Source organism: Dermacentor andersoni, chromosome 9, assembly GCF_023375885.2.
Source record: "Dermacentor andersoni chromosome 9, qqDerAnde1_hic_scaffold, whole genome shotgun sequence".
In the NCBI taxonomy this organism is placed as follows: domain Eukaryota; kingdom Metazoa; phylum Arthropoda; class Arachnida; order Ixodida; family Ixodidae; genus Dermacentor; species Dermacentor andersoni.
This window is the reverse complement of record NC_092822.1, coordinates 5,322,601-5,343,827: the sequence shown is the minus strand read 5'-3', so window position 1 is coordinate 5,343,827 and position 21,227 is coordinate 5,322,601. Positions and strand designations below refer to the sequence as shown.

Below are 21,227 nucleotides of genomic sequence, written 5' to 3'. Positions count from 1 at the left end.
CTTGTGCCGATAACATAAGAGAATTCTGCAGACTGTGTAACACTGCTTGTACCGAATAAGCATAGGGAGAAAAAGATGGGAACCAGTCTATGCTACACACAAACATTGAGCGGTCAAAAGAAACGAAGACAGCACATATCTTAGTAGTCACCGAAGTGTAGGCGATAAGTGAGGTAATGAAAAAGCGCAATGGTACGTATATAACTTGGTTAAAGCAAGGTCATCATGAGTGACATAAGAAGGGACAAAAGACAATGACAATAACAGAATGAAAAAGACAATAAACTAAAGTAAAGGTTAAGGTGACACTACTGTATTTACACTATTCTAAGTCGATCTATTCTTTTTTTTAATTTGAAAATCTGAAGTGGGGCCCTCGACTTACAATCAAAACCAAAACATGGCACCACCAAAAAAGCGAGACCAACAAGATATCAGGGGAGCTAAAACATAGTTCCAATTTTATGTTTGCTCTATGGTCTTACCTGTAGCTTTTCGCTATCCGACGCGTTGTTCGCTTTTTGGAAGGATTTTTAAACATTCTTTAGAGTTTTACAGTGCACACAACATTCATGGGGGGGTGCCGGTAGTTGATGAAAGTGTCGCTCTTCCATTCACAGCGGCACCCTCAGAACGGCGGCGCTTGCAGCGAGTATTGATAGTTCATGGAAGAGCAGACGCCAGTCACATGCTTCTCTTTACCTGTAGCTCTTAGTTTGACGCGTTCAACTTGACTGCCGGCTGCGTGCTACTTCCATGCTTCCTCGGTCAGTGCTTTCACCGCTTCTTTTCAACATCGCAATGCATGATCTCGCAAACAAACTCTCGAAAGTCCCGGGGGTAGGGCACGCGATTTACGCCGACATCACCATTTGGTCCACGAGCGGCTCGCTAGGCACTCTGGAGCAGAACCTACAGCAAGCGCTGGACACCACGGAAGCTTTTCTTGCAAACACGAGACTGAAGCTCTCCCCCAGCAAATCGGAGCTGCTTCTGTGCAAACAAGGCCCCAGGCTGAGACAGCCCCTTAGCTCCCTCCCCGTTCACCTACACACCAGGGACGGAGGAAACATCCCCAGGTGTAACACAATCTATGTCCTGGGCATGGTCATTGGGGCTTACAGCAATGACAACTTGGAGGCACTAAAACGCATCACAAAGAGCACCCTCAACTTCACCAGGGTCATATCACGGGTCGCCAGCAAAAGGGACGGACTGAACGAGGACAACCTCATGAAAGCATTTCACGCCTTCCTCATCAGCCACGTAACCTATGCCGCCCCCTTCCTCAACTAGAAGAAGGCAGAGCTGAATAAAATTGATACACTAATCAGAACGCGATTAAAAAAGGTCCTAAGCCTCCCTAAAAACACTAGCACAGAACGACTCCTCCGATTGGGGCTACACAACACGGCAACCGAACTCTTTGAGGCACAGCGAAACTCCCAAATTAGTCGGCTCTCACTCACAAGGGCGGGCACCAAGATCTTACTAGAAGCAGGCATACAGCCCCTCTTCATGCCACCAGAGAAGTCGCAACTATGCACAAACGCCAAGAGATCAATAACCGTTGACGAGTGCGTGAGGTTGGGTGCATTCACCATGGGCTGCTGTTCCACAATATGTCATGGTGCAGTCATTTGCCAAGTGTGGAATTCCGCTGCACGACAACGCTTGTTGGACCTTAGCAGCGATGGCAATAACAGCACTAGTGAGGACGATGGCACAAGTGAAGATGAGTAGCCCAGTGACCGTGCCAGCTACTGATAAAGTTTCATTATATAATGTGCCCTCGGGTATGCTCTTTTTTTTTTTTCCCTGTCACACGCAATATGGGGGGTCGACTTACAATCGTGTAAATACAGTATTATAAACCTGAATATTTATGAAAATAGTGTGAGGGAAGAGTAATAAAACACGGTAAAATATGGTAAAATATGGTGAAGCTCAGCCTGAACTCATGAGCGATTACATACATGGAAAAACCAAACAAACTGTGTGCAAAGGTTCCTTTTTTTTTTACAATTGGCTTTTCAGAAAAGCAATTTCTTGATGTAAAAACGAAACAGATGGCGTGTTCAAACTTTTGTCGCCAAATTTTATGAAGTGGAATGCTTCGACAATCTCTCTTTCGGTCTGGTCTCTCGATCTACACTAAAAGGCTGTGTTTTCCATGGTCTGTTTGCAAAGAGTCTTTTGCTTACCCTCACCCTTTACCTTTGAATCCTTTGCAATATTGGGCTAATATGCCTTCTGTGTTATTCTTTACATGCCAGTTATGTTCATGTGCCCTTTCATTGAAACACCTACCCGTTTATCCGGTATAGCACCTGTCACAGGTAAGTGGAATGAGATAAACACCACAAATACACTCGGAGAAATTCTTATCGTGCTTCGTTGTGCACTGAGGCCTACTCTCATTTTCTGGTGTCACCGAAGGGCACACTCTACAGAGTTTACAAAGTGCCGAGAAGACGACCTTGGCTTCATGATGGATCACCACATTTTTAATGTTGAGCGAAAGGCAATGAATGTGGAGCATAACCTGCAGTTCATCTTTCTTGAAAGTCTCTTTCTGTTTTTTGCAACCTTTAAGTTTCTGCAAGAGACTTTCACACATGCCGGTGATTAACTTCTCCAGGTATCCAACCGAAAGGAAGTGCTGCACTTGCTGATTGAAGCTAATTTCTATTTTAACCTCGCAGGATTTTTCCAGGGCGGACTTACAGGCTAGGGTAATAGTAACACGCTTAACAAGCTTGGAATGTGCACTTTCAAGCAGCAGTGGAGTCTTCTTTGTCCTCGCATTGTAAGAACAACAGATGTGTTTAGCGGTAAAGGGAAGCTTTAGGACCGGGAACTGTAAGCAGTGACTACTGGCCAACTCATGGGTAAAGGTGAGGCCTCCAGATGTGGATTCAAATATTTTTGAAACAGAATTAGCGGCATCACCAAGGTAATCTTGTGCAGACAGATGAAGTATGACTAGGTAATTGTCTACATATCTGAAAATGCACGACACTTGTTGACCAGAAATTCGTTGTTCAACCCGCTGATCGAACGCTGATAAAGATATGTTCCAGAGAATAGGTACAACTGAAGAACCAATACAAATCCCAGCCTTCCGCACATAATATTTTCCATTAATTTCGATGGCAGTGGAGCTCAGATAGAAGTTTAACAGTTCAAGAAAGTTCTCTGTGCTCACCCCTGCCATATTCTGAAAGCCGACTTCACCCGTTTCTTGTATTTGCTGCCTTATTGCAGCAAGCAAACCTACATGAGGTATAGAGTAGAAGAGATCTTCAATGTTGATGGAAAATCCTGTGGTGGCCGTCAGAAGGCCTTCATTCAGGTACTTGATAACTTCATTGGAACTATGCAGTGTTGCACAGTCTGCAGAATTCTCTTGTGTAGTCTGCACAAGTGTGAGTGACGATGTGGTCACGGGCCTGGGATCTTGCTTGAAATTGCCTATGCTTTGATTTTGAAAAATAAGTTGGCACTCTGCACTCGTGGTGCGTTATGTGTTCCTTCCACTTGTGCTTGTTCTTTTTCTGCGCAGTTTTAACCTTCCTTCAAGTATGAACCAACTAGCCCTCAAGAATGCCCTACTAAAGTATTATTCTATTTGCATGCCATGCTTTAGGTTCATAGTGGAATGTACAGTTTCCAATATTGTTCAGGAGTTAAATCTTGCTAGGAAATACTTTGATAGTGCTGGTTTCTTCCTTTCGATAGGGTGGGGAGCATCCTGGTTTTAGCAAATAAATTCCTTACACATGCTGATTTCAGAATACCTCGTTGGTATGGCGTATGAGCATTGTGCGTTTGACGACAGTGAATTATAGTGCAACAAATTTTATTGGGATAGCGATTATATGAACACATCAGGCAAATTTTCACCATCGCCACAATGTTCCATATTAAGTTCAAGTGCAATAGGATGTGGCTTGCACACCATATGCTGTGATGTCAATATCTGGCATGTAAGGTACATACAAATGTGGGCGCTACTCATTGCTGAATGGACACATTTCAGAAGAGAAAGCCACATCAAAAGGTGATGGGCGCACATGAATGACCCCTCTGCTCCGCAGTTGTAAAGCTGCATCTTGCTTTTGTTTCACGTGGCGGCTTCCTTTGTCACTGGGCCGTGCTCCTACCAGGGATGCAGAAAATAAATCCACTCTTTCCCCCACCAAGCATCTCTTGCTCTCTTCCTCGTGAAGTGATGAACAGCAGTCGAACAAGGGACGTCTCTCGAGCCAGCGTTCTGACAGGACTTCATAAAAGGCAACAACTGTTTTCTTTCAAAGTTCTTCCCCACCCCAAGAGTGTAGGATACACTCTCAAGCAAAATTACACCATTTTGCCGCAACGGTAATCGTCATCTGTCTTGTCCGCATTTCCTTTCTTTAACGCGGCGAGCCCTATGCTTCCAAGTCACAAACGGCATGCCCGTTATCAGCATGATAGAGCATTATCGACAGGAAAGTAGCGAGCGCAACGTTTTCAAGGAAGGAAACGCAAGCAAGACAAATGACGATTATTGTTGTGTGGCAAATATGCCACACAACATTGTGTGGCCAAAGGGCGTATACATTTGCTTAAGAGTGTACTTATGGACTATCGTACGTATCGCATCAGGTTTCATGAGCAATTCATCGCGCCGAAGACCGTTGACAATGCTGTTCACGATGATTGTGAACACGCGTTCTACCAAACACCCGTAGAATAAAGACAAATGCCTCCTTTTGAAATGATTTTGAGAATAGAGTTTTATACAGTATCTATATTGTAGGAAACGCTGTGCTTTTGAGACGGTGGATAGATGGATGAATCTTATGAGCGTCTCTTTTAAAACGGGGCAGTTGGTTGCGCCACCACGCCCTTGCTATCCTAATGTCCTACCAAGGTTAAAAAAGAAAGGAAAAAGAAAACCACGATGAATTCCCATAACCAAATTTTTTTACCTACTATTGTGAACTTTGTTTTTGTACGTCTCCGTTTTTTTTGTCATTTCACTACTTTTTTTGCAAAATAGTGAGCTCTACCTGACGCACAATTTTTTTTTAGTAACTCTATGTCGCACAATTCAGGCGAAGCTGCAGCGCTCTGCGTGTGAGAGTATGTGTGGTTAGAAAGCGAGTTTCGTGGTTTCGTTTCTCGGCTTCTGCCTGGCCCCTGCCGCAGCAACCGCGTATGTTCACTGCGGCAAAAATAATTGAAGACGCTGTCACTCCATTCCAGTTTTCGTACATGACATGGACTGCAGACTTCTCGAAGCGCACCATTCAAAGTGATCGCGCGTGGCTGTATCTGCTTTCTAAAACTGCCACTATTCGCCAGGCTCATTGAGGCTTGGCACTGAAGGAAGAAGATTACGTTAAAAATATCGTATATTTGAAGGCTGCTGATACCATCATGGCACTGATGCGAGTGACGTACATGCACTCCTTCAACAAAGAGCGGAGTGCATGCCGTCGAAACACACTGCTGATGCGTCGCCGAATGTCCACACTTGGTTTCGCAGAGTGGTGGCGCGCAGCGACCACCATGGCGGCTTGCCTTATTTGCTCTTCGCTGCCGAGAGAGTATAGAGAGAACCAACTCTGTGTTCATTAAACCGCGACATAACTGTCCAGACGCTAAGATGCTCACGAAAAACGCTTTGACTCCCGGCGTTTTCATTGCAAGCGCCGTCGGCTGCTGCTTCGTCAACCGGGAGCTAGGCCTATACCGGCTTGAGCGATGGGCTGCTGCCCGCCGAGCGTGATGCTCCGCTTAGGAGATGTTACCGTACTGATATGACCCATCTGCAACAAAGCCAAGTTTCACGGAGCTGTTTGTCTTATTACGACGGTCCTTTCTCACGTACGGTAAATACGGGAAAGTCTCAAACGGCACGCCCTTCTCTCGACTGTATGCACTAACCGCCATCGATGAAGACGGTAGGTCTTGCTCGTTGGCTGTGGGTGTCGCCGGTTACGTAGAAGCTTCTGCTAACTGTAGTGGCTGCACGTCTACCGATAACCAACACGTGCACTACTGCGACACGCCCCTTAGATAAGGGCTTATATACCACAGCGCCGAGCATAGCCCGTGCACTTCTTCCCAGCTTATCACAGACGGTGGCCCAGCTGTGCTGGTGCTCGCCAGTCACCTTGGCCATGGAATAAAGAATTTCCTTTTGCGTACATTCTCTGCAACTGCTTAGTTCCTGCCTGCCTGGAAGAACACCACAGAGTGGGCACGGGATAGCGGCCACCATGCAGTCGCCGCTAAACCCTTTTTGCTTCTTCATGCAGTTCATCGTGCTCCTTGGAGTATGGCTGTATCCCTCGACCTGCGCATGTGCAGTTTCACCAGTGCTCATCTATAATGACTCACCGACACCGTTGCCAGTCCTGCTATCTGACGCAAGTCAAGATCTTTGGTGCCAGCAAGTAATCCAGGGCGCCATCTTCATACCTTTGCACACGGATTCACAGCCGCCAGGAGCGACATCTCCCTTCTGGCTCTACTTAAGCAGCTGCCTTCGTCCGGCCACTTTTAGTGGGCACGGGATAGCGGCAACCATGCAGTTGCCACTAAACCCTTTTTGCTTCTTCATGCAGGTCTGTGAAGCTCAGTCTCTTTACTCTAAACGTACGAGTAACGTCTGTCTGCTGCTTTTCCCGTGCCCAAGTGTATTTTTTGCCTCACTGTGTGAATGTGCATTTGTTGCAAGGCTACTCATCCTATCTGGTGACGTTGAACTTAATCCGGGACCCGCAACTGACGCGCAGTACAAAGAACTTCTTGCAGCCATTTCTGCCCTTTCAGCAAAAATAGATTCACGACACACAGAGGTAATGAGTGGTCTCGCCGAATTAAAGGAAAAGCAAGCTCAATTAACTAATCAAGTGTCCGATTTAACCACTAGATTAACGACAGTTGAATCGCTTGTTGAATCACTTGAGCTTAACCCATCGTCAGCTGACATACCTGCAGTTGTAGCTCACGCCGTTAAAACTGAAAATGCCTCCCTCCTGACATGTCTCGATGATCTAGAAGATCGCTCCCGCCGGGATAACTTAATATTTTATGGTATTTCTGACACTCCGTCAGAAACATGGGCGCAGTCCGAAAAATTGGTGTGCGAATTTTTATCTCATCATCTTAAGTTTGAGGTCCCCGAGAATATGGTATGTAGAGCCCACCGACTTGGCTCATATACTGCTAATAAGACTCGCCCGATTATAATGAAATTTTCTTGCTCAAAACTAAAGGATAAAATTCTGGCACTAAAATCTAATCTGAAATCCACCGGGGTATCTGTGGGCGAAGATTTCTGCCGAGCAACGCGCCAGTCTAGGAAAAAGCTGCTTGATTTTGCTAAGGCATCAGGACAGACATACTCAATACGGCTAAATAAGTTATTTTTGAACAAGAAGTGCTACATTTACTGTTCTACCACTGACAATGTATGCGAAGTCAACATGCCACGTGCAGCACGCTCTTCTGTTCGGTCGCGTCAAGCTATCGAAGGAAATGGTTCGACATAGCTAGCACATGCGCAATCTAATAACACCATATCTGTTTTTTTCACTAACGTGCGAAGTCTGCTAAATAAACGTGCTGCGGTGTCCTCACTGATTGATTCATGCGCTGCTGACATAGTATGTCTCACTGAAACATGGCTCTCTGCTCGGATAAAAAATAGCGAAATTTTTGATTGTGAAAAACTGTATTCATGTTATCGCTGCGATCGTGGTGTGCGATCAGGTGGAGGTGTCTTGATTGCAGTTACTGAAACGCTCACTTCAAGCTCAGTTTCCATAGAAACACCACTCGAACTTGTTTGTGTGCGCGTTGTACTCGACAACAGAGATGTTATATTTTGCACATGCTATCGCCCTCCTACTGCTTCGACATCATTTTGCGATGACCTTCACGACGCATTGAACAAATTAGTTGTCAGATACCCTAACGCTCCCCTTTTTCTTCTTGGTGACTTCAACTTTCCCGATATCATTTGGCGTAACGACACGGCAACGTCCCAGTCTTCTCAGAGTACCCAGTTCATAAACACTTGTTTGGATTTCCACTTAACCCATCTTGTACTGAAACCAACGCGCGTGTCTGCCTCTTCATCTAACATACTAGATCTGATTCTCACTACGAACCCTGACACAGTTTCCCCAATTATTTACATAAAAGGCTTAAGTCATCACCTTGCACTCACTTTTCATATCAACACACGGGCTCCTGTTAAGAAAACTACGAAGGTGATCCGCGATTACAGCAAAGCCGACTTGGCTTCCATTATCGCTCAAATGGAAAATTTCGCAGCTTCTTACATCGCTAATTGCGATCAGCGCTGTGTTGAAGAAAACTGGTGCATTTTCAAAAATAAACTGTTGTCATTAATCGAACGTTTCGTACCGCAAAGAACAGTCGCTTGCAAGCCACGGTCCCCTTGGTTCAACCCCTTTTTGAAGCGACTACGTAACAAAAAAAAGCGGTTGTTTCGTCGCGCAAAAGCTTCATGCAGTGACGTTGCTTGGTCCGCTTACTACCTCACTGAAAGTGACTACAACACAGCGTCCGCTAGTGCGAAACAGCATTTTTATTCTGTTACCCTTCCGTCCATCTTGCAAACTAATCCTCGTAAATTCTGGACCATAGTTAACGGTACTCCAAGCAAAATAATCCAATTAACATACCCAAATGATCAACCTGTTGCTCCTGAAGAATGCTGTAATGTATTTAATGATGTGTTCTCTTCACATGTTACCACAATGCCACGTGGATTACCGCTTGTATCCAATTCTGGTTTTTCGCCCATGGATCCAATCTCTATTGACTGGGTTGGTGTTAGCTGCCTAATTAACAATCAAAAAACGTCCTCCTCTGCCGGCCCAGACTGCCTGAACTCAAAAATTTTGAAGTGTACTAATGTATTTTCTGCTGTTATTTTGTCGCACATTTTCACTCAGTCATTACAGCAGTCTGTTCTTCCACACGACTGGTGCGTGGGAAAGGTGATTCCAGTTCATAAATCAGGTAACACACACTTACCCAGCAATTACAGGCCTATCTCACTAACAAGCATTTCATGTAAAATTCTTGAGCATATAATATATTCACATTTGGCTGAGTTTTTAGAATCAAACTCCTTTTTCAACCCCTGTCAACATGGTTTCCGTAAGTTCTTTTCCTGTGAAACATAGCTCTTAACATTTACTAACGATCTCTTTGCAATTTCTGATCTAGGTACCGACATTGACTGCATATTTCTTGATTTTGCCAAAGCCTTTGACTCTGTGACCCATGATTTACTTCTGCTTAAGCTGTCTCAACTTAACTTGGACGCTAATGTACTCGAATGGATAAAAAACTTTCTTTCTAACAGGACGCAGTTTGTAAACACTAATAACTATAATTCTCGGTTTTCTAACGTACCAGCAGGTGTTCCTCAAGGGTCAGTCCTGGGTCCACTTCTCTTTCTAATCTATATTAACGATCTTCCGAACTGCGTTCTTTACTCTTCCATAAAGCTTTTCGCGGATGACTGTGTTCTTTACCGTAAATTACTAATCCTTCAGATTCCCAAGAGCTGCAGGACGACCTTAACCGCGTAATTGAGTGGTGTTCTAATTGGTGCATGCAACTAAATTCAAATAAATGCAAGGCCATGCATATATCTCGTAACACTGCCACACACACCTACTTTATTAATGGTGCACCTGTGACGTCAGTTAGCTCTTACAAGTATCTCGGCCTTCACATATCAAATAACCTTTCTTGGCACTCGCATATTGACTATGTTACTAAAAACGCTAATAGCATGCTTGGTTACTTACGCCATAATTTTAGCTCTGCCCCTTCTTCCCTGAAGCTAACTCTTTATAAAACTTTAGTTCGCTCCAAATTGGAGTATGCTTCAGCCATTTGGGATCCGACTCAGTCTTCATTAGTTTCTACTCTTGTAAGTATTCAAAACCGCAGTGCACGCTTTGTATTATCTAATTATTCTCGCTATGCAAGTATTTCTTCAATGAAACAAACTCTTAACTTACCTGATCTTTCGTCACGCCGCAAATCTTCCCTTCTCTCCCTTTTTCACAAAGTTTTTCACTCGAACCCCCTTTTAAAAGAGACCCTTCTTGCCCCTCTGTCTTATATTTCTGCCCGCACTGACCACAGCCTTAAAATCGGGGTGCCATTGTGCCGTACTAACCGGTACAGTGACTCATTCATCCCCAGGACAAGCACGGACTGGAATCGCCTTCCCGCCTCAATCGCACTCATCACCGACCCTACTAACTTCAAGACCGCCGTTCAGAATGCCTTTTGTTAGTATTTTTTTGTTAATACTTTTTGTTTGTATTTTTTACTGCATTACTTCTTGTTTTGACTCCACTCCTTTCTGTAACGCCTTCGGGCCTTGAAAGTACGTGAAATAAATAAATAAATAAATAAATAATGGCGACGAGGATCAACGCATCGACAGCGGGACCCTGCAGCTAAGTTGGCAGTCTCTTCTTCACTTTGGAACCGACAATACTGCGAGGTGGCCTCGCAGCTGGGACAAATGGAACCTTTTGACGACTCGACCAGTGACTGGGCGTCGTACGACGAGCGACTCTCATCGTACCTGAGGGCAAACAAGGTTCCAGCCGACCTTCAAGTCGACGTTTTTGTGAGTCTCATCGGTCCGAAAACCTACCAACTGTTAAAGTCTTTAACTGCTCCCGATACGCCTACTTCGAAGTCGTTAAGCGCATTAAGGGAAGTTTTGAGCAAACACCTGTCGCCAAAGCCATCCGTTATTGCCGAGAGAGCCAAGTTTTACCGCGCTGTTCAGGGCGAAATGCAGACGATAGCTCAGTTTGTAGAAGAGATATGCAGGCTGGCTCAAACCTGCGATTTCGGTTCTTTTCTCGACGATGCGCTTTGCGACAAGTTTGTGTGTGGCATGTGGCGAATAGACATCCAGAGACAGCTGTTCGTGAGGACAAGCACTTAACTTTCCAGAAGGCAGTTGACCAGGCTCTGGCGTCCGAGGCCGCAATGAACAATGCAGTGACAGCCCATGATTTATCAGAAAGCGGTAGCCTAGTTCACCGAATGCAGAGCGGAAAGAAGAAGAATAAGTACGCAAGTAAACGTGGGAAACCCCAGTAGTGCTATCACTGTGGTTCTTTCAAGCACGATGCGCAAGCGTGTCCACACGTACGAGCTACTTGCTTCAAATGTAACCGGCAGGGGCACATATGCAGAATGTGCAGAGCAAGAGTAGAACCAAAAAACCAGAAGCAGTGCATGCCCACGCTTCAGTGCAAGACCCAGCACGACTTCACTAAGCTCAACAGTGTCGACGTGTCACGAACGGCACCCATAATGGTAGGCGTAAATGTAGAAGGAACTACCGCAAACATGGAGCTCGACACTGGAGCAGCAGTATCGGTCATGTCGCACCATCAGGCTAAAGTGTACTTTCCTGGTGTTCGTTTGCAACCAACAAAGATGGAACTGAAGACGTACACAGGGGAAGCCGTAAAGCCTGTAGGAGTAATGGATGTGCTGGTCCGCCACAATAACCAAGAGGCACGATTGCCGCTTTACATTGTTCCGCAAGGCGGCATCCCACTCTTAGGTCGCAACTGGCTAAAGCATATCAGGCTAGATTGGGGTAGTATTCGAGGTCTTTGCAAGGTGTCCGCTGCATCAGGCAGTCCACCCGCAGCACTGGAAACGCTGCTACAGATAAACGAAGACCTGTTTAAGGATGAGTTAGGGACCATACAAGGAGAGCAGGCAAGCCTCCAGTTTAAGGATGACCATGTGCCTCGTTTTCTAAAAGCACGGACTGTGCCTTTCGCTCTTGTGAAAAGGGTAGAGGCTGAATTGGAAAAGCTCGAGAAGTTGAGAATCATTTCTCGTGTCGCCAGTAGCAAGTATGCTACACCAATTGTTCCCGTAGTAAAGCGCGACGGGTCAATTAGAATCTGTGGAGATTACAAACTCACGCTGAACCCGATCCTAGATGTCGAGACGTACCCGCTTCCAAAGCTGGATGAGCTTTTGGCAGCGTTAGCGGGCGGTCAGAAATTCTCCAAAATTGATTTAAGTCGGGCTTATCAGCAAGTCGAGATGGACGAGAAATCCAAAGCCTACCTGACCTTGACCACGCCCAGGGGCTTATATGTTGTTAACCGCTTGCCTTTTGGCATCGCCTCAGCACCGGCGAGCTTTCAGAAGATCATAGATAATATCCTGAAGGGCCTTGACGGAGTTATTTGTTACAGCGATGACATCATGGTCAACGGAAAGACTGAACAGGAGCACCTGAAAAATTTGGAGGCGGTATTGAGACGGTTATTAGACAGAGGCATCAGGGTAAAGAAAGAAAAATGCGAGTTTTTCAATGAAAAGTTGCAGTACTTGGGACATGTCATTAGCGCGCACGGAATTGAACCGGCAACTGACAAGCTAGAAGCCATCGCAAAGGCTCCGCATCCCATGGACAAGCAGCAATTACATTCACTGTGGGGCTTGATAAACTACTATGGCAAGTTTGTTCCTAACCTGTCAAATGTTGTTTTACCCCTAAACAGATTGCTGCGGCTCGATGTTCCCTGGGCCTGGAGTGATGAGTGCGAAGCAGCCTTCTCGGATATCAAGCACCTGCTGTCACAGCCACTGATTCTCGCTCACTACGACTCCAGCGCGCCCCTGCAACTGTCGTGTGATGCATCGGCATACGGTATAGGAGCTGTCATCTCTCGTGGAGCCAAATGGTCATTGCCATCCGGTTACGTACGCATCAGGTACTTTATCTTCAGCGGAGGTCAATTATAGTCAGCTGGAAAAAGAGGCGCTCGCTCTAGTTTTCGGCGTCAAACGCTTCCACTACTATCTTTTTGGGCGTCCATTTGTTCTCGTTACTGACCACAAACCCTTGCAGAAAATTTTCGGTCCCAAGACGGGAATACCAACTGTTGCCGCAGCTAGACTGCAATGCTGGGCTTTAGTTCTGTCTGCTTACAATTTTACTTTGAAGTATAAGCCATCGAGTCAAAACGCCGAAGCAGATTGCTTATCTCAATTGCCTCTACCAAGTAAAAGTGAAGAATGCTCGGATGACCAGTTTTATCTCCTACGCATGCAGTCCTTGCCAATCAACCGCCGTGATGCAGCACGCGAAATGGCCCGAGATCCGATTCTAAAGATGGTCATGCAGCACGTAACGAATGGTTGGCCTGAGAATGTTGTGAGTGAAGAAATGAAGCCATTTTTTCACGGACACTGTGAACTTTCTGCACAGCTAGGATGTCTTCTTCTTGGAATGCGTGTTGTTATTCCTCCAAAACACCCGTCGCAGATGCTCGAAGAATTGCACCAGGGACATCCTGGAATTGTTCGGATGAAAGAATTAGCACGCAGTTACGTGTGGTGGCCAGGCATCGATTGCGACATTGAGACCCAAGTGCGTTCTTGCAACCCCCGTTTAACTCAATGCGCGATGCCTTGCTTGGCTCCTTTGCACCCGTGGGCATGGCCAACCAGACCATGGGAATGTCTGCATACCGATTTTGCAGGACCTTTCAAGGGTGCCATGTTCCTGGTTGTTGTCGACGCTCACTCCAAGTGGCCGGAGGTGTGCCAAATGCGAGACACGTCCACGGAAAACAAAAACCGTCTCCACGAAATCTTCTGCAGGTTTGGTTACCCAGAAGTGGTATCTGACAATGGGCCGCATTTCATCTCGGCTGTGTTTTCAAACTACCTTAAGAGCATTGGCACGTGCCATGTAAGAACGTCAGCCTACCATCCGAGCAGTAATGGACAGGCTGAACGATTTGTCCAAACTTTGAAAGCGGCGCTGCGGAAAAGTACTGCCGCGAGCTTAAGCAGAACGTTGGGAGAGTTTTTTTGTCTTACAGGAACAAGCCACATGCGACCACGGCGAGGTGCCAGCCACTCTCCTGCTACAGCGTCAACTCCGCACCTGTCTAGATGCAGTCAAGCCGTCGCTGCAGCAGAAGGCTTTGACGAGGCAGTTCGTCCAGACAGTGCGTCGCAAGCAGCGCGCACATGGATTCGTTGTGGGTGAAAGTGTTCTTGTGCGAAATTTCAGACGCGGTGCAAAGTGGTTGCCTGGGGTTGTGTTAGGGCGGACTGGACCTGTTTCATACAGTTCGTGTGGAAACCGGTCGAGGTGTGTTTGCCTGGAAGCACCACCAGAACCACATAATTCAAGCCAGGGATATCGACTTTTCTTCCATTCCTGAACAGCGAGACGACCCTGAGCAGCCACGACCCGAGATGACGCCGGTGCAGCAGGCTTCGTCTTCTCTTCCAGCCATTGCAGAGCAGCGTTATCCTGCAAGGCAGCCCTCCGAACCGCTATGTGCCATGAACTACTTTTTGTTTCGATGAATGCGCCCGAACTACAATAAGAACGGGGGAGTGTAGTGGCTGCACGTCTACCGATAACAGACACGTGCGCTACTGCGACACGCCCCTTTGATAAGGGCTTATATACCGTGGCGCCGAGCGTAGCCCGCGCACTTCTTCCCAGCTTATCACAGACGGCGGCCCAGCTGTGCTGGCGCTCGCCAGTCACCTTGGCCATGGAATAAAGAAATTCTTTTGCGTACATTCTCTGCAACTGCCTGGTTCCTGCCTGCCTGGAAGAACACCACACGAACAATTGAACGCATAGTTTTCTGCGAACTCTTTAACGCATGCATGAATATTAAGAGGCTAAATGAAAAATACATTTAGATATCTGTACACCGTCGGCAGACACGCGAACTCCGTCGCACAGTGGTCGCTCCGCGCTGCCCGTCGTCAACACGTATCACTTCGGTCGGGGCGCAGCAAATAAGGCACTAGTAGGATTCCTAGAATATTGATAGCACTAGCTCGACCGTGATGTTTTCTATTTCCTTTATTTAGTTCTGGATAACTCAGAGGAAGCCTGTTCGAGGGCGCTGCTTTATGATCCGGGTGAACTCTAGGCCGGATGGGGCTCTTGCATTGCCCAGGGGGCGCTGTGAAAATGGTGCCAAAAAACGCCCTCTGTCCTGAACTGGGTAGTACCAAGCTCGGTCATCTGCTTCGGAAAGCACGTTTACAATATGGACCCGCCACTTACGGTTTTGTTGTACCACAGCTTCCAGCGAATATCGGGCACTGAAGATTTTTACACTAGTGGCACGCTGCGTAAAGGCAATAAATTATGCAACGCCGAATACGTGTACGCCGTTTTAGCGCGGTGTCAATCACAAGTAAAGCGAGTTGCGTACGAAGTTGAACTTCAGGTAACGTTTACACGCTGCTAGATTCAGGCGCACAAACACGAGGAAATGCTTGTTGTAAATGAATTCACAGCAGCGAAAAGCAGACGTGTATGGAACTGCTCGAGCACACGACGGTATGCGCCGTGACGGCAGCGGTCTTTCAGCATGCCGCGATGTACGAACTGCTCGAGCGCACGATCGTACACGCTGCAATGGCAGCGGTCTTTCAACATGCCGCTAAACGGCAAGCCTCCTGCAATCTTTGTTGACTGCATGCCACTAGACAAGTAGTTATGCCTGCACTGTGGTAGCGGTCATCTCTCTCTTTGGTAACTGATGAATAACTGATGCAATGCATATGAGCTCGCAATAACGTACGTGCGAATCGCGCTGCAGCGCGAGCTCATGTGCTGCTCGCTTAATTTTCATTTTTCATTATTTGATACTGTCAGCCCTCATCGGGTTATTACAGGAATGGAGAATAAAAACAACAAAAAGATACATAGAATGCGACCGAGCCACAAGCTTTGGCTCACAAAGCTTGTCTTAAAATTGAAAAGTATGAACTACAACATACAAAGGAAAGTAATAAAGAACCATTCACAATTTGGCACCGCATCGTCGTGGACACAATGGGAGTCACACATGCAAAAGTAAATGCATACATATTGGTTAATTCACTATGTGTTATTACAAAAAATTGTGCTTTTAAGACTTTCCAAAAAGGTAGTTAAGGACATCGAGGTTACAAGAGAGTCTGGTAACAAATTCCAGTCTCTTATCGCCCTAGGAAAGAAACTGAACTTGAAACAATCATTGCGGGCGAGTGGAGGAGGAATGTACATACTATGACGATGCCTTGTTGACGCGTTCATAGGAAGCTCAAAATAATCATCTGGTTTAATGTCTACTTGATTGTGAATAACTTCGAAGAGGAATTCGCGAATTCAATGTAGCTGTTAATGACAGCGCTCGAACACCGATGTGCTGCAATCAATACTAACTTGCTGCGCTGCCTCAATGCGCTGGCTTGAGGTCAAGAATGAGCACATTTAACCCTCTAACCTGTGCTGCACGTAGTGGGATAGTGAATTTTCACCGAATCAGCCCGACCATTTGTGGCCATTGCACACACCTAGTCACTTCACCACTTCACACCAGTTGAATTGTTAATTGTCGCTGTGACCGGGTATCGAATCGTGAATCACCAGCCATGTCTACTGCTTTGTCGGTCTGCCGTCGGTACTGTAGGTGCAAAAGACCGAATTTTAGAACGCAGATAATCAAGCAAGCTTCAATACAGGCGAAGCAATCAGCATGGCGCGAAGTTTCCGTTACCCAGCGCGACGAACTGCAGCTATCCAGCGCGCCCAACGCTCCGCTTCGTGAGGCCTTGAAGGAAAACGGTAGAATCTGATGTTGGGATTCAGGCCTTCTTGTTCATGGCAGCCCACGATGCTGAAGTAACGACGGTGACACTTTTTCGAGGCTGAGCTAGGTCCCTCCGGATCGGCATCGCCGATTACTTATGCTTCCAGCATTACCTCTCACGGAGAGGCCGTTTTCGTTAAACTATAGGCTGCGGCTAGCTCGCAGCGTGGTCGGCGTGGTCTGTGAGAAGTGACGAGCCTTTTCGCACTCGCAAGAGGGCAGAAAAAAGTGCGAATCAATTCAAAACTCGGGCTGGAAACATGCTTCGCCACAACCAGGGTTCAATACTACCCAAGCCGGTACTACCCAGATAACGTTTCGTGCGCCGCCGCCAGGCCCCACTACTATAATTCAAACTCCAGCGCAAGATGCGCATAGGAGCGCAGTCACGTGGTATTCTCCATATTTCTCCAGTCGGATTGGATTCATAAAACATTTATTTCAGCCTGCAGTAAAACAGTTGGAAAAAAATCTAGGCTAAGATCTACGCTAAGACAACAGCTATCACAGCTTGTTTCCAACTAACACCAAACGCGATGTGTTACTTCGGCCGGGGCATGGCTGGGGCACGGCAAACAAGGCATTAGCTCGATCACAATGTTTTTCTTTATTTCCTTTATTTCGTCCTGGATAACTGAGAAGGAGCATGTCCAAGAGCGCTACTTTATGATACGGGTGAGTTACAGTATATGCTACCGCAGGTAGCAGAGTTGCGCGTAGGTCCGCCACCTTGCCTGGGCAGCAACCAAATCTATGCCGCGAAGCCGCACTTCGTTTTTGCAAGCGACATGCCTAGCGTATTGTCGATAGACCGTGGGCGCTTTTGCATCGCTTGTGGACTGCTTTCCCGCCTAATTGCAAAGCGCACCGAAACAGCTGACTGGATAAGATCGTCCAGATAAGAAAAAGGCGCTAGCCTTTCCTAGCATGTGGCGTAAGATGCAGTGCGAATATTGGTTGTTTTTTGGACTTGCATTCACCTGCGCATCTTCTCGGAACTTTCGACCTAATAACGTATGGACACTGGCGTATCTAGAATAGGGTGGTTGCTTGGGCTAGTTGGTAATTCATGATAAAAAATAACCCACAGCGCAAGGACAAGGATGCGAAAGACGACATACAGCGCTGTGTATGTCGTCTCTCGCAGTCCTTGCCCTTTGCACTGTACATTTTTTTTTTTTGTATTAGAATACATTGTGTATTCTATATACGCCGATCAGATGCAGCATTCATGAACCTCGACGGTAACAATTAGATCGCACTGAATAGTCTTAGGAAAGATGTTGATGTTATTCTATAGATTCTGAAAATTCTACAAAAAGTTTCGTGTGAAAAAGTTGCTTTACAAGGTAGTATAAGGTTCTGAATAACATATAGTGTAATAAAAACTGGACAAACGCTAGCAATTGAGGTAAACAATCAGATGCTTTAATATTTTTCCTTCGCTTAAATATTGCTTGGCACTCAGGTTTTGTTTTAACAGAGATGAATATGCTAGCTACTAAGAGCATTGCAGTGCTCTTTTAGCATGTAAACAGTAAGGAAAAGCGCCAAGCCGCAACTATAGTATACCTCTTTTTGGCAATAAAACCACAATGCGAACTTCAGGAAATAAGAAACACTAGTGAATGTGCGTGCAAATATTTTGATATATATATATATATATAGTGAGCTTTATCAAGTGGTGCTATCTTATAAAGGGAGCTGTACTAAATATATTGGGGCACATATTTGTTTATGCGCCAAAGCCCTCAACGTGTAAGCAGTCTAAAATATTACTGGTGAATCAATGACCAACCATTAGTATTTCGACTCTGGTACCCCATTAGATTTTCTGTAGAAACATATCCATCTACCAGCAGGCACTCACTGGATATTAGCCGCACCTGCAAGTGTCATTTCATTATGTGCCTTAATTTTCACTGCAGGGACTCCAAAAGAGTGTAGCGAAAGTTTTTCCCTTACAGGATTAACATAGCTACATTATAGGTAATAATGCAAGGCACAGTTAGGCCCTTACCATATGTTAAATGGCGACATTCATTCCTCTTGCCTCCTGCTGCAATGATATTGCTATGCAACAACTGTGAGATGCGCTGCGCACGTGGCGTTGTGCCCCCCAGCTAGCCCGCACGTGAACCATGGGATAAAGAGCGTGAACAGCGAACACCAAGATCGGCCGGATTCGCTCTGAATTTGACTGGCGATAACTTGTGTCAATCCAGTTCGCTGCAGCGGCGGTGTTGGGAAATACAAAAATTGGCCCGAACTTCTGCTTCTCTGCATTGCACGGTTGCTTGACTCCCACGTGATGACTTTCTGCCAGTAGAGGCACTAGCGGCGTGGTAAAACAGACGCGCAACTCTGCTACCTTTGGTGGCATATACAGTAACTCTAATAAGGCGGGAGCGCAGTCACATGGTATTCTCCACATTTCGCGGGATTTATTTGTTTATCAGTCGCAAAAAATTAGTGCGCGATTAGTACGTCGCTGAAAATACCGCAGTTAGATTTCCCTTGGCTGTGCCTCCAAATGGCTCATTGACATTTGAAAATTAGGATAGTACGTCTCGAGTTAGATAATTAGTTACAATGACCTAATTAAATATCAGCAACAAAGATACTGGCAGCTACTCCACTGTACTGGAAATAATATGCACTAGGTGTTCTTGGAGAAACACATTGCTCTTTTCTAAATCTTGGTGCATGATCATTAATTGGGACACCCTTCCTATATTTAGACCTTTGCATGCAATTGACGATGTTTCTACCTCTAATAAATGTTGTAAATTATTAGAAATTTTTTTTTTTCATGGTCAAAAAAGCGCGCAAAGCAATTTGAAGCATGGTGAACGTACAGCAACATGTTCGTTTTCTAGGCATAGGCTATCCATACCTTTACAAATAATTTTTAATTTGCTACCTCTATCTTCCAGAAATATAATAAACCTTGTCCTGTGTGCATATTTAAATATATTGTGTATGTGCATGGTGTTTACAGTCAAAATTTAAAACAATGTTGAAGGGAGAAAATACGGATTTGGCAGCCACCGTTAGTGCTTCTAATGTGCGTGTCCTTCTATTGTCAGGATTTGCAGAAATAAAGCGAAAGTATGAATTAAGAGCTGTGCACGTCCGTGCGAACAATGATGCGGTAAGCTATAGCCCCAGTAAAATTTCAAGTGAAAAGGTCCAGGCAAGTCAAAAGAACCCACAAATGGTGTGGGTGACAAAACTCTGGTAATGGTACTTTAGGTGTGTGTGGGGTAGGTGCTTCGGAATTGCCCCGGGGGCGGGCTCGGGCCCCGGAGCCCCCCCCACTCCTCGTTGTCGGCACCTATTGGTCGCGAGCATTCTGTCGCAGCGCAGAACGTGTCTGGTATTCGGTAACCACAGGCACGCTGGGTGTTTCGACGGATAGGTGGAGGCTAGTGTAGGCATAAACTCAAGCTGATGAAGAAACTTCAGCGTGAGAGGCCTGATCGGTCTGCACGGCCCATCCACCTGGGGGTGCAGAACTTAACCAGTGTTATGATCGGCCTGTGGGGGTTGGCGATCTTCGAAGAAGCGACCTCCGAAACCTTCCCAACCCGCTGAGACGACTCGCTTTGTAAGGACAACAATGCGTCGCCTTAACAGCCCCAACGGCGCCGGCATGTCTAGTGACGGTCGGCGAACCGAGTATTGTTAGTTGATTCGCCGTCGCCTTGACGGTTTGCTTGGAGCAAGAGAACTCCTGGAGCAGGGTGTTTTGCGGTGCGATCTCACGGACCCTAGAAGTCATCACAGTCAATGGACAGACGCTGCGGCCACTAACTGCGGGGTCAGCTCTGGGATCAAGAGGCGCCTGCCCGGGTCAAGACCTGTCTACAAGAATCCTTTCACCTTTGTGTGGTCAGTGAAACCAAAGTGCAGAAGTGAGTGTGTGAACCCTCCCCCTCAAAGGCGGGTCGACTACGATGACTCTCCCATTGGACGAAGGCTGAACGGCAGTTTTCCCTCCTACGAATCTAGGGAGGACAGAGTGTTCTTAAGCAGCCGTTGGCAGCTGCTCAGTGTGCATTCTCTTTCAGTCATGCTAGACTGATTTACTGTAATGTTCTCCACCCTTCATGTAGATATCGTAAATAAATCCCATATTCCTCGTTCTCGATGAGAACAAGTGCCTCCCTTCAATGTCCTCAGCGTGGATGAGTCGGACGACGGCATGGGCCAGCTACCATCTTTTACATGCCCGACCCCAACCCTCACACCAGCCAAAGAAAGAGCTAATATTGCTCTAACCAAGTGTGAAACATTTTAAACATTTTAAAAAACAATGTGTTAACGATTACGCTCCTGCGAAAAGTTTACGCCAGCAGCAAAGAAGAATACACTTCGTTACTGCTACTGTGTATCGTTGAGCTCTGTGCCACCAGGTGGCTGCACCGTGCAGACCAATCTAAAACCCCTTAAATTTCATGTTTGTTCGATTCAGAAAAAGGTGCACGGCACCAC

General features: G+C 46.2%; 1 protein-coding gene and 1 long non-coding RNA gene across 2 annotated transcripts; both read left to right on the top strand.

Moving 5' to 3' along the window:
- The first annotated feature begins 1,104 nt into the window (after positions 1 to 1,104).
- On the top strand, positions 1,105 to 7,862 carry LOC140213197 (uncharacterized). Its single transcript, XM_072284349.1, has 2 exons — positions 1,105 to 1,266; positions 6,621 to 7,862. The coding sequence occupies exons 1-2, from the start codon at positions 1,105 to 1,107 to the stop codon at positions 7,548 to 7,550; spliced, it is 1,092 nt and encodes a 363-aa protein (XP_072140450.1). The 3' UTR covers positions 7,551 to 7,862.
- A 2,301-nt stretch (positions 7,863 to 10,163) lies between these two features.
- On the top strand, positions 10,164 to 14,653 carry LOC140213141 (uncharacterized). The gene is made up of 2 exons (XR_011890113.1): positions 10,164 to 10,343; positions 13,938 to 14,653. It is a non-coding gene; the product is annotated as an uncharacterized lncRNA (long non-coding RNA).
- Positions 14,654 to 21,227: the final 6,574 nt, after the last annotated feature.